The sequence below is a fragment of the Pinus tabuliformis genome, chromosome 3_1 (genome assembly GCF_031772625.1).
Source record: "Pinus tabuliformis cultivar Carrire ecotype Pingquan chromosome 3_1, CPIR1, whole genome shotgun sequence".
In the NCBI taxonomy this organism is placed as follows: Eukaryota; Viridiplantae; Streptophyta; class Pinopsida; order Pinales; family Pinaceae; genus Pinus; species Pinus tabuliformis.
The window spans coordinates 817,436,762-817,448,747 of NC_142301.1; the positions used below are offsets into that span (position 1 = coordinate 817,436,762).

The window sequence follows — 11,986 nt, forward strand, 5'->3', positions numbered from 1 at the left end:
AATTTCAATGTTTTTTCTCAATGTTCCATGGGGACACATCCCCTAGGTGTGGGGGTGCTCCCCAGACAGGGGGCATTCTCTTTCTAATAATGATTACTTAAGAATAACTACAAGCATTAAGTCTGATAGTCGTCTCCCTTCTTCCTTGCCGAGGCCTTTCTTTATAAGCTTGAATAATAACCATAGGTTACCTTGAACCAAACTAAAGAAAGCTATACAATGGCCATTCAAATGCGCTTTATCGCACCTTTCCTCTCCTTATCAGTCGAGCCCTCTCCTTATTAGTCAAGCGTTCGTTCCTCACCCTGTCGAACCTCCCAATGTCAATTTTTTCTGCTTTTCTTGGCTTGGCCATCGGCCAAGAAAAGCAGAAAAAATCAGTCATACAGAACTATTTTTAACGAAATGAACAATACGATTAACTGGATTGTTCTTTATCCAACTGAATAATGGGAGTTAATGAAGCGCGTGCATGCGCGAGACTATTCTATTCTACGGACTTGATTGCATCTTTATAAAAAAAGATAGAGAAAAGAAGAAAGAGAAACCCTACTTATCTTCAAGTCGTAATTAAGAGGACAATAGGTAATACGTGGTACCAAAAGATGATACGTGGTACTCAGAAGTTCATACGTGGGACCAAGAAGATCTGTAAGCAAGTGTGATTTCAAAAAATACGGTTTCTTGTTGACATGAAGGTGCGAAGCCGCTTTTCCCTTCGAGGGCAAGGATTTTCACCCCACCAAAAACGATTGTTTCTTTCCCCGTAAAATTCTGACAATCGATATATCTTGAGAACCAAGCAGCTTGGGACTATTATAGTGTTATTACATATATAATGAATGACTGGAAAACAATGAATTCAATGATGTTATTACGATGGAGCTTCGCTGAGCCAACTTCCCCCTATTACTACCTCAAATTCATGGAACTATCCATCCTTGATAAACACCTCCCTGCAGTGGGTGCCCGCTAATTCCTCTCCCTAGTGGTCGAGCCTGCTTGCGCATCCAATTCAATGCAAGCTGCTGCATTGCATATTTACACCCGATTTCCAGTCCAACTTTCGTCCGTCCCACTGGTTTATTTCATCTCTTTTCTTTACCAACCCAGTTCCGGCGATGCACTTCTCGGGTCGAAAAAATGGAACTGCTTGACGCTGCATATTAGAACCCATTAGAGTGCGATTCGCATCATTATGTTAGAGAAAAGGAATAAGGGAAACTCCAACGGAAAAATGAATATTCCGACCAATTCAGGTTTAAAAATGGGGTCAATCCCTCAGCAAAATTAGGATAAAGTTGAGCCAAAAGATCGTGATTTAAAACCACCTTCGGCCCAATATGGGAAGTAGTCGGACCATATCCCACTCACATTAGCACTCCATTCCAGTGTCTAGAACTTGGTTAGAAAAGGGTAGCATCAGGAACCTCACATGCCAAGGATCCCATATCCCATATAAGTGACTCAAAGGTAGGTAGCAAGGCGGTTATGCAGGGGGTGGATAGAAAGAAAGAAAGGAGGTTTAAGCGTGGTGACAGCAAAAAAGACGGTTGCAAGCATTATGTTCCTTTCCTTCCTTGATTGCTTAGAGGGTCACAGGGGAGGTTGGTCGGGAAATAAAGTCCCTTTTAGGGATATATGGGTGAGCAATAGTGCCTTTCCTTCCTTGATTGCTTATTGGATGGGGCGGTGGTCGAGTCCTGCTTACACATGATGGTGGCCTTTATAGTTGAGCCTGCTTGCGCATGGCCAATTGGATAAACTACTCGGTCTTTAGATTGATAGGACCTGTGCTTATCAATGCAGGCTAATGCTGATGATTGTATGAGCTCCTTCTCCTTTGTGGGCAGGCAAGAGACAACCTGGTGAACTGAAACATCTTAGTAGCCTAAACAGTGAAAACGGGGTTGTGGGAGGAAGGAGCATAGGCCAATCGATGTTGAGGAGCGGAGAGGCAGGTTCTTTATATACGTTACACCAGAAATGCCAGTGAGGCTCGACCAAGCTAGATCAATGCTTTTCTTTATATACGTTACACCAGAAATGCCAGTGAGCATTTCCATGGGGTAGGACCTCCTCAGGGAATATAAGGTTTTCATGAGGCTGATCTTGAGCCACCATCCAAGCACGAATACCTTCGTTCAGGAGAATATTTTTTGTGTAGAAAGTCTCAGATTCAGGATCTTCTGCTACACGGATCTCCTGGATGTTGATTGTTGAGTGTCTGACACTCAGCATAAGAGTGAAAATGAGAACGTATTATAGTAGCTCGTAGGGTAAGGATCGCTATACTGGAAACTCTGGGTTGAGCTGATACGAAACGAATGGAGACAAGTTATGCCTGAGAGCATTTGCTGACATAAACAGGACGAGATATACAATAGTGTTGCCTCATAAAAATGCTTTCACATGAAGAAATTGAATCTCTCTGGGCTTAAGATAGATCTATCCGTGTTTAAGATGGATCTTTATTAGTTCAGCAGAGATCTTTATTAGTTCAGAAGAGAAGTGTAATGACAAATGGGAAATTTTGATCATGTCAACTAAAATAAAAATTATAAAAAATCTAAAAAAATAATAATAATATTGCCTCATTAAAAAAAACTTGGACATAAAAAAATTGAATCCCTCTAAACTCATATTAACTCTGTATTTAAGATAAACATATACTGATTTATATCTATAAAAAATTAAAAACGAATCTGTCTGTCAACATAAATCCATACTAGGACTAAACTTAACTAAGCTTGAACAGAAATAAGATATCATTCTGAAATAAGGTGAACAAAGAATGTGCCGAGTCCAAAATCTAACCATAAACATAACCAATCTCTCAAAATAAATCAATGCCGCGTCTGGGCTTGAACAGAGATCTGGCTATTCAAATGAACAATGCTTACTAACAACAACAATAATGCTCATAGTTATAAGATATTATTGTAAAATAAGATGAATTGAAATTGTAGAGTCCAACATCGAACCATAAAATACATCATCAAAATTCCACAAATATGAGTTATTGCTAACATAAGTTTATCATGTGGCTGTAGTTTAGTGGTGAGAATTCCACGTTGTGGCCGTGGAGACCTGGGCTCGAATCCCAGCAGCCACATCTCTGGAGTTTGTTGATTTTGTCATAATTTTTCTTTGAACTCTTGGTCAACTATCAATGTGAAGCCGTTGACTTTGAATACTTCCGCTTTGAACTCTTGGTCATCTATTGTTTACTAGCAGCCTTTATTTGTCCCACTGGAATTTTCGCTCTGAATTTTGGAATGCTTCATCAAAATCATTTAACATGGCAATTTTTTGGAAAAATAAAATAGAACATTTTTACCACTCTCAAATGCTTCATTAAAATAGTTTGGAATCCATTTCATTGATCAGGCGTATCAATTTTTTTTGTTATTGTTGGAACACTTTTACTACTCTCAATCAAAATAGTTTAACAAAGTATTTTTTGGGAAAGATAAAATAATATTTTATAATTATTATTAAAAATCTGTTATATGGTTGGAATGTCTTCTTATATCCTAAATTCTTTAATATTAAAAAGATAAACATTTTTTAATATTAATAAAAAAATAAAACAATTAGATTGTATTTTTGTATATTCCAGTTTAATTATTTTATTTTTAAATTATATATATATATATATATTGATTTTATTGATATTATTAACAAATGATTATATATAAGATTATATGTATTCAATCAAAATATTTTTTTGTTTAAAACTAGGCATTTCATTAATCAAAATAATGTTTTCTATCTTACTGATTTGCTCATGGGATAATTAGACCTCATGGGGTATTTTTTTTTGTTTAAAGCTCGGCATTTCATTAATCAAAAGAGGTATTACAAAAGAGTGTTTTCTATCTTAATGTTTTGCTCATGGAATAACTAGACCTCATGGGGTACCCAGTGCAATAGGATAAGTAGAAGATCTTGAGGTTACAAACCATTAATCAAAAGAGGTATTACAAAGGAGTGTTTTCTATCTAACTGATTTGCTCATGGGATCATGGGGTAACCAGACCAGTGGGATAAGTAGATGATTTTGAGGTTACAGAGCAGTGGGACAAGACTACAAGTAGATGATCTTGATGAACTAGAAGAACGATACCATTGCGAGCACAGAAACGAAGATAATTACCATTGACTACTAACACCAACGCACGATCACTACCTCGACCAAGAGCACCTCGACCATATCTTCAATCATGAGCATCTCGACCTCGACTACATCTTCGGCCATTAGGACCCCGACCATGAGTATCTTGACCACAAGCACTTCAATCGTGTCTTCAGCCACCATCTTCACAACCATGCTCTTGACTATTGTATCCCCAATTACATTGCTTTGCCCTGTCCAATTGTAAGTCATTATCTCTCTTACCATGGGCAAAAGAATTGTTGATAATTGTATTGGGTAGACGGAAAACTAATTTGCCTAAGACTCCAAAGTTCCAGAATGTGTAACACCAGCATGAACCCATCATTGTTTAGCAACTAGTGGAGAAATTAAGCTTCCAATGAGAGACACCCTGCCTGAAGAGGGTGAACTCCTCTGTGAATTTTAAACTACCACCTATAGCATCTGATATATGGAAAGGAGACAAAAGGTCCTCAGTGATAGACAAACCATCAGGGTGAGGTTGGTTGGCCATCTTGAACCCCACAATGCCCAAGCAAATATAGGAGTGTTGGATGTGAAAGAGGAGGTGCAATGATATACAGAGGCGCCAACTAAATCAAAGAATGCCCCAAGGATGAGCTAGCAAATGTAAACATACAACCAAAGAATGCCCAAAGATGGGCTAGCAAATGTAAACATATTAGTGACAAAAACCATAGGCAATAATTGAGGGTCAACATATCCTACAACAAAGAGAGAGACCGTATGAATCTTTTGAGACCCAAGTTGATCTAAATATGGTAGTTGTCCTACTCTGAGTTTTATCATTTGCTCACAACTCAAGGAGCCTTTCCATGCCATTATAATTTGCCATCATTTCCTGTAACCCAGAGTCAAGCAAGTGTACCTACCAACTGAGTTTGTCAATGTCCATGGCATGTGAGGAATTAACAATGTACTTCTATATTGGGATATGCATACAACATGGCAAGTGGTCGGTGTCGGAATTCATGTTAATCATTAGCATGATGTTTGGCTCATACTTACACCCACCCTAAGGGGCATTCCATCAAAATATTAAAAAAAAGTAAGATTAAAATAACTAAAATGAATTGCATAGTATCAACAACTCTAAGATTTATATTTACTAATGTTAAGGTTTTGACGATCAGATTTACTTTAGCACTAGAACAATCAACAATAACAACAACGAAGATGAGCATGTAAATTGTAGGAAGCATTCTACAACTCCATAAAAGACAATATGTTGGTGCTTGAAAACCCTCATCTACATGTGGGTCCTTTTAACCTAGATATGTACAATTTCACGGTCTTTTTGAGACCAATCTCAAGGTGAACCCTTTGTGTGCATATCAAAGCCTCATATCTCGTCTCATCACTCAACCAAGATATGAGATTGGTTTAAGAATTCCATATGACAATATCTAGCTCCTACACATAGGACGATGGCGAGTATGGCAAAACAAAGGATGTCTTGTTTTATCTTGTATCAAGAATAAGAAGAGCTAAAGGCTTAGTGCATCTTTCTCATCCCAACCCAAATCTTTTATAGATACCATAAAGCAAGGACCTGCACCTCCAAACCCTAAAGATCTCTTAGGGTCAATCATAAATATTTGATAATACCAAAAAAAAAACTCATTTTCTAAAATGTGATAATAATTTTAAACATGGTGATTCACCTCATTTTTACCATGGAAATTCTTAACATACAACCATGGTCAATTTTGGCTCACTAAAACCACATGCATAAAAAACCATAATGCATATTCATGTGACATTTTTTTTAAATAACCAATCTAATTAGAAGGGGACATAAACATTTACCATCAAAAATAATTTGTATAGTTCAGTAACCCTATTGTATAATTTTATAACTCTGCCAACTCTAGATATTACACTAACACTAACTTGGCACAAGCAACATATAAATTTATAAATTCACAATCGGAGCCAAACATTCGGTATTACAATCAGAACCAAACTGAGTATAACTTGGCTCATAACATACACATTTACAATCGGGGTCTGATAAAAAAATTTCCCTGACCAACCAATCAAATTCCACTCGTATTTTCAAATGCTTCTTTTAATTTAACAATTTTCCCAGGCCTTTCTAAATCGAAACAAAATTGAATAGAACATCGCAATGAGGATATACTATTCCCTAACCTACTTTTAATTTTCAGATGTGACATGTTAAATTTAACATTTATTCCGAAAGAAAACACCAGAAACATTTGTTATTTACTGCACTCGTTCATTTCTCCCATATCTACGATTCTGGGTGCTCAGCAATGGCAAGTATTTGTTCTACATGTATAAAATATTTTTCTGGTTTCTCAGCAATGTCAAGTATTTATTTAATAAAACCAGCGCTTTTTTTTCTTGCTAAAAAAAATATTTAATTGAATATGCATAAAAGTAATTATTAATGGTCATTTGAATTCCGGCTTCACCCTCTGAATTTAAAATCTAAAAATATTAAATAGTTGTGAGCAACCTATTGTTCACCTGCAAGTAGATTGGTAAATAAATTTTGGCATACGAAATGAAAGATATGAAGACTCAGGGGCCAATGAACGGTCAAAAGTCAGATTTATATGCATAAAGTCTGATTATCGTTCTATTTATTCTTTTGTTTTCGCTGAGATGAATTTGGACTTATTATAGCATCATGTTTGCTAGGATGACGATCCCTTTTTTAAATATAAATTCGCACCTATTATCACCACATGCTAGCTTGGATGTCGATCCTTTTTTTAATATAAATTCCATTATCGTTCTCTTTATTCTATTGTTTCCCCTGATGTATTTGCAAGTATTATCACAACATTCTCGAAATCCATCTTGATGATAATGTGTCTCTTTTGTTCCAGGATAATAAGCATTGCAGGTTATCCTATGAATGATTAGTCATTCATATACGAATAAGTTATTCATATACGAAAGTGATGAGTGCATTAACAGAGATGAGAAATAGGAAGAGAATCTATGAAACATTCGTTACCCATTTTAAAAAGTGCGTCCTAGAAATGATAAGTTCCTATACAGAATAGATATGAACACCGCAGGCATAGAAAATGGAGATTGAATGGATGAACAATGGCATCCTAGGCCCCTCTCTGGCGAGGAATGCAGCCATATTCGGGGATTGCTATGCGCACCCCCTCTCTTCAAAAATTCAAAAGCAACAGGCATCTATTTCACGAGGCAGCTGACAAAACAAAAACAGATGCATTGAAGCTCAATGTAAAAAATTCAAAGATTAGAAAAACCAAGAAATAAAAAATTGTCAACTATCAACAAAAACAAGCACAAAACAGATACATTGAAGCTCAATCTGGCAAATTCAAAGACTAAGAAAACCGAGAAAGAAAATAATGTAAGAAAAAATAATTTAAATTATTATTTACATTGAAGCTCAATCTAGCAAATTCAAAGACTTGGGCAAAACCAAGAAAATAAAATTGTCAACGTTAATAGCGGCAGGGTACTACCGAACATCAGAAGAAAATATGCTAAAAGACAACAATTGCAAAGTACTACCCTTCCTCTTCAAACATGCAAATCTGCTGAATGTATATTTATTTTTGACCAAAAATCACAGGGAAATCTACTGAATGACACATGCAAAATAAAAAACATTACTGAAAGTGTTACTGAATAAGGCTGACTGTTAACTGTTAATACCACTAACAAATTCCTAGCAGAATAAAACCCTGTTCCAAAATGGTACCAACAAAACTACCAAATTCAGCAATCTGTCATATTGAAGGAAATGTTGCTAAAATACAATTGCAAAGTACTAACTTCCTCGTCAACCATTCAAATCTGCTGAATGTTAATATTCATTTTGACTAACAATCACAAGGAAATCTACTGAACGACAATCGCAATGTAATAAACATGACTGAAATCATTACATCAACCATTGGACAGACTGTTAATACCACAATATGTCAATAACAAATTCCTAGCAGAATAAAACCCTGTCCCAAAATGGTACCAACAAAAGGTACCAAATTCAGCAATATTTCATATTGAAGGAAATGTGCTAAAATACAATTGCAAAGTACTAACGTCCTCATCAAACATTCAAATCTGCTGAATGTTAATATTCATTTTGACTAACAATCACAAGGAAATCTACTGAACGACAATCGCAATGCAATAAACACGACTGAAATCATTACATCAGCCACTGGACAGACTGTTAATACCACAACTATTTAACAACTACTTAATAACAGAGAAAGGCAAAATGGTAATGACAGTAGCAAACTCCTTTAAGAATAAAACCTCCCTGTTCCAAAAAGCAAAATAACTAGATTATTCCATATAAATAATATAGCCCCACAACATGCTCATTATAGTTTCCAACAACGCAAAGAAGAAAAATATGGTTTATGTGCAACTAAGATCAAATAAATCAATCCAAAAATGAAAATATATGAATATAATATCACAACATTTCTCCAATGTCATATAAAAGCTGCTATATAGCGAAAAACAATCATGTCATATAAAAACTGTCCAAGTATGTAGCAAAAAACAATCATGCCATGTAAAAACTGCTCGAGTATTCAGCAAAAATAATCATACCATATTCTTGTTTGCAAAGTATGATTTCATATGAAAATAAAAGTAAATCAGCCAGTATTGAAGTAACTAATGTATTTAGCAAAAACAATAATGCCATATCCTTGTTCGCAAAGGATGATTTCATATGAAAATAGAAGTATATCAGCCAGTCTTGAAGTAAAGGACTAGTATAAGAAAACTGTATAATAACTGATACGACAAGTCTACTGATCTAGCTACTCAAAAAAAGAACTTCTAAATTCATAATAGATTTGTCAAAATCAGATAATCTAAAAAGTCAAGGTGGGGTAGAAACTGCAGCATCAATGCCTGCGCATGTCCCGCAGCATCACACGACCAGAGGGGCATTCGTATGCAACATGTCCACGGCCACCACAGTTGTGGCAGATGAGAATTCCAGTGCACTCCCTACTGGTATGCCCTGGCTCGTTGCATGTCCTACAAATTATGTCATTAAATCTTCCACGCCTATCGTCAATAAATCTTCCACCCCTATTACCATCCAAAATGCGAGCCTTGGGGCACTCCCTGGCCACATGACCAGATATATTGCACAAATTACAAACTGGGTTGTTGGTGCAGTCACGAGCAAGATGCCCAGTCTTGCGACAGTTGTTGCATGCCTTCTCATTCGTACACTCGGCAGCTATATGTCCTTGTTTGTAACAATTGTTGCAAAGCCTAATGTCTCCAGGGGGAAGCTCTGGAGCCGTACAATCCCTGGAGAGGTGACCAGATTTGCCGCATGTGTGACAAATGGGATCATTAGAACATTGACTCGCAACATGACCAGGCTCCCTGCAATTCCAACACAATGACTTTGTGGTGCACTCCACAGCAATATGCCTACAGCAACAAGTCAGGTGTTCAATAAGCTTGCACAATGATGGCCGCTATTAGATCTAAAAATAGATGAGTTGAATTTAAAGTTAATACTTGTAATTTATAAAATGCACAAAAGAGAGTTTACCCACCCAGGAAGCCCACAGTTGTTGCAAACTGCCACGTTTGGGCAATCACGAGCAAAATGCCCAGGACGCTTGCAATTCTTGCAAGAGTCATCCAACCTGTTTGCAGAAAAAAATGAAAAGGCATTACAGTAATGAATGAGTTCGTCTAAGATTCTATTAAAACTAGTAAATCTCAATGTCATTACATAAAAATACGATGAATGAACAGGATCTTTTAAGGGACGATGTAAAGAACTCATGCAATTGGGTTGAAACCAAAAGACGATGGGATTTGTTTAAAAAAACCAGTGAGAAGCTACATGAGCTAAAACAAAAGAGGATTGGAGTTTAATTAAATGCAAAACACCAAATACCCAGTAAAATGCAACAATCAATCTACATAACGATGGGGTATAAATATTTAGAGAACGGATGCCCACAACCCTGAAAATACCATAAAGATTTTATAAACCACAAAGAAAAGATTTTATAAATATTTTCTAAGAAAACTAAACAAAACAAACAAGCCCTAAAAAACCACGAAAACTAATACAGACATTTATATTCTAAATCTATAAAGTTTATCTTGTATGGCTGGGTAAGGAAAATGCATTCAACCTTATGCAAGGCGGCATTATACGAAAAAAATTAGATAAGATGTTTGAAATACCAAAAAACATGCAGAATAGCATACAAACAAATAACGTATTCAACATTTTAAGCATAAAGAAAAACACTTTAAAAACAATGAAGAATGAAAAAGAACAAATATGTACATATAAAACCCTAGAGAAAGATCAAAAAAACACCTTATATAACAATGAAGGGTGACTGTAAAAGAAAACAAAATATATCTACAGAGCATATCCCTAAAGGATGACTGAAAAATAAACGTAATGGCTAAAAAACTACATTTGAGAATACTGACCTGGTGCGACGGAAATCCCTCCTGTAGGGTGCGTCACGGTAATATGACCGGTCGCTAACCACACCGCTTCGGATGCGACGGCTCCCCCTTTGTGGACTATCTCCGTCCATACTGAATCCGCTTCAAAAACCCTAAACCGCTTCAACCACACCAACAAAATGCAGGCCAGCAAAACGCACCCCTCTTCTGCAAAATCCAAACAAAATGGAAAACTACCTCCGGTAAGTCGAAAGCCACCCTTCCCACAAAACACTCCCCACCACACACCAGTGCAATCCACTTCAACAAAACACCGTTAAATCTAACAAATGCCACCACTACGCCAAAACCGTTCTTCCTACAAAACCACACCAGACTAATACCTCCACATTTTGCATTCCCCATCTTGTTATTAATTTGTGTTTCAAATTTTTTTAAAATTTTCCCCTACTTCTTACCGCCGAGATTTTAGAAAACCTCTAAAGATAATTTCCAACTGCTAGCCGGATTCGAACAGTAGACCAACCTTTCGATACTCCTTCCTCAGGTTTCAGACTCTCCTTTCTCCGACTTCAGACTCCACGCCTCCACGAACCCTAACAGAACTACTGATCTTCCCGTCCCTCACTAGGGTTTTGAAGTTCTGAGCTGATTGTTAGACACTATTACCTCAATGTATATATTGGTATTTATATAGGGTAAATATTTTTCCAGCCTGGAAAAATATGCGTAAAACGAAAAATCTTAAATACACGTGTCGGCTGCTACTTGTGCCTAATTTAAAATCCAATAGAATTTCGTATTTATTTTCAAATCCGGCCTAAGATAAGTGTAGCCAATGATCCCTTTCTGGTGGGTTGATCCATTTAATGGTGGGCCACAAGGGCAAACATGTATCCACAATAAAGTGCTAAGGTGCTAAGGGGCTAATTGGTATAGAAGGATGCATATGTTCCTCTGAAGTCAATTATAAGTAATTTATGGGTATTGATGGGGACGAATTTAAACATTGAGGGTTTATGTAGTGTCTTATATTACATATGTTTTTTGAATTTAACTAATTTAAGTAAGTTATTCATCTAATAAATTTTTTAACCTATAAATATTATATGCTTAAAAATTATTTTAAAAAAATAATTTATATTTTATAATTAAAAATTATATTATTTAAATATTTATTTAATTTAATTTTAAAAAACACAAAAATCAAATTATTTAAAAAAGATCATTTATATTTTATAATTAAAAAATATTTATTTAATTTAGTTTTAAAAACACAAAAACAAAGAGCAAATATGAATATAGATAATACTTATAAAATTATAAACGCATCTTATACTTATTAAAATAAGTATTTAAATA

At 35.8% G+C, this 11,986-nt stretch overlaps 1 protein-coding gene and 1 non-coding gene across 3 annotated transcripts; one reads left to right on the forward strand and one right to left on the reverse strand.

The window, feature by feature from the left end:
- The first annotated feature begins 3,043 nt into the window (after positions 1-3,043).
- On the forward strand, positions 3,044-3,115 carry TRNAH-GUG (transfer RNA histidin (anticodon GUG)). The gene has a single exon. It is a non-coding gene; the product is annotated as a tRNA-His (tRNA).
- A 5,709-nt stretch (positions 3,116-8,824) lies between these two features.
- LOC149190000 (uncharacterized) lies at positions 8,825-11,308 on the reverse strand. 2 transcript variants are annotated; one of them, XM_089411998.1, is made up of 4 exons: positions 11,151-11,308; positions 10,646-10,831; positions 9,742-9,834; positions 8,825-9,613 (listed from the first exon to the last, which is right to left on the reverse strand). In XM_089411998.1, exons 2-4 carry the CDS (start codon positions 10,753-10,755, stop codon positions 9,070-9,072), a joined length of 747 nt encoding a protein of 248 aa, XP_089268124.1. In that variant the 5' UTR covers positions 10,756-10,831; positions 11,151-11,308; the 3' UTR covers positions 8,825-9,069. The 2 variants fall into 2 exon arrangements, with proteins under 2 accessions (XP_089268124.1, XP_089268125.1); XM_089411999.1 differs by having other exon boundaries at positions 11,083-11,296.
- Positions 11,309-11,986: the final 678 nt, after the last annotated feature.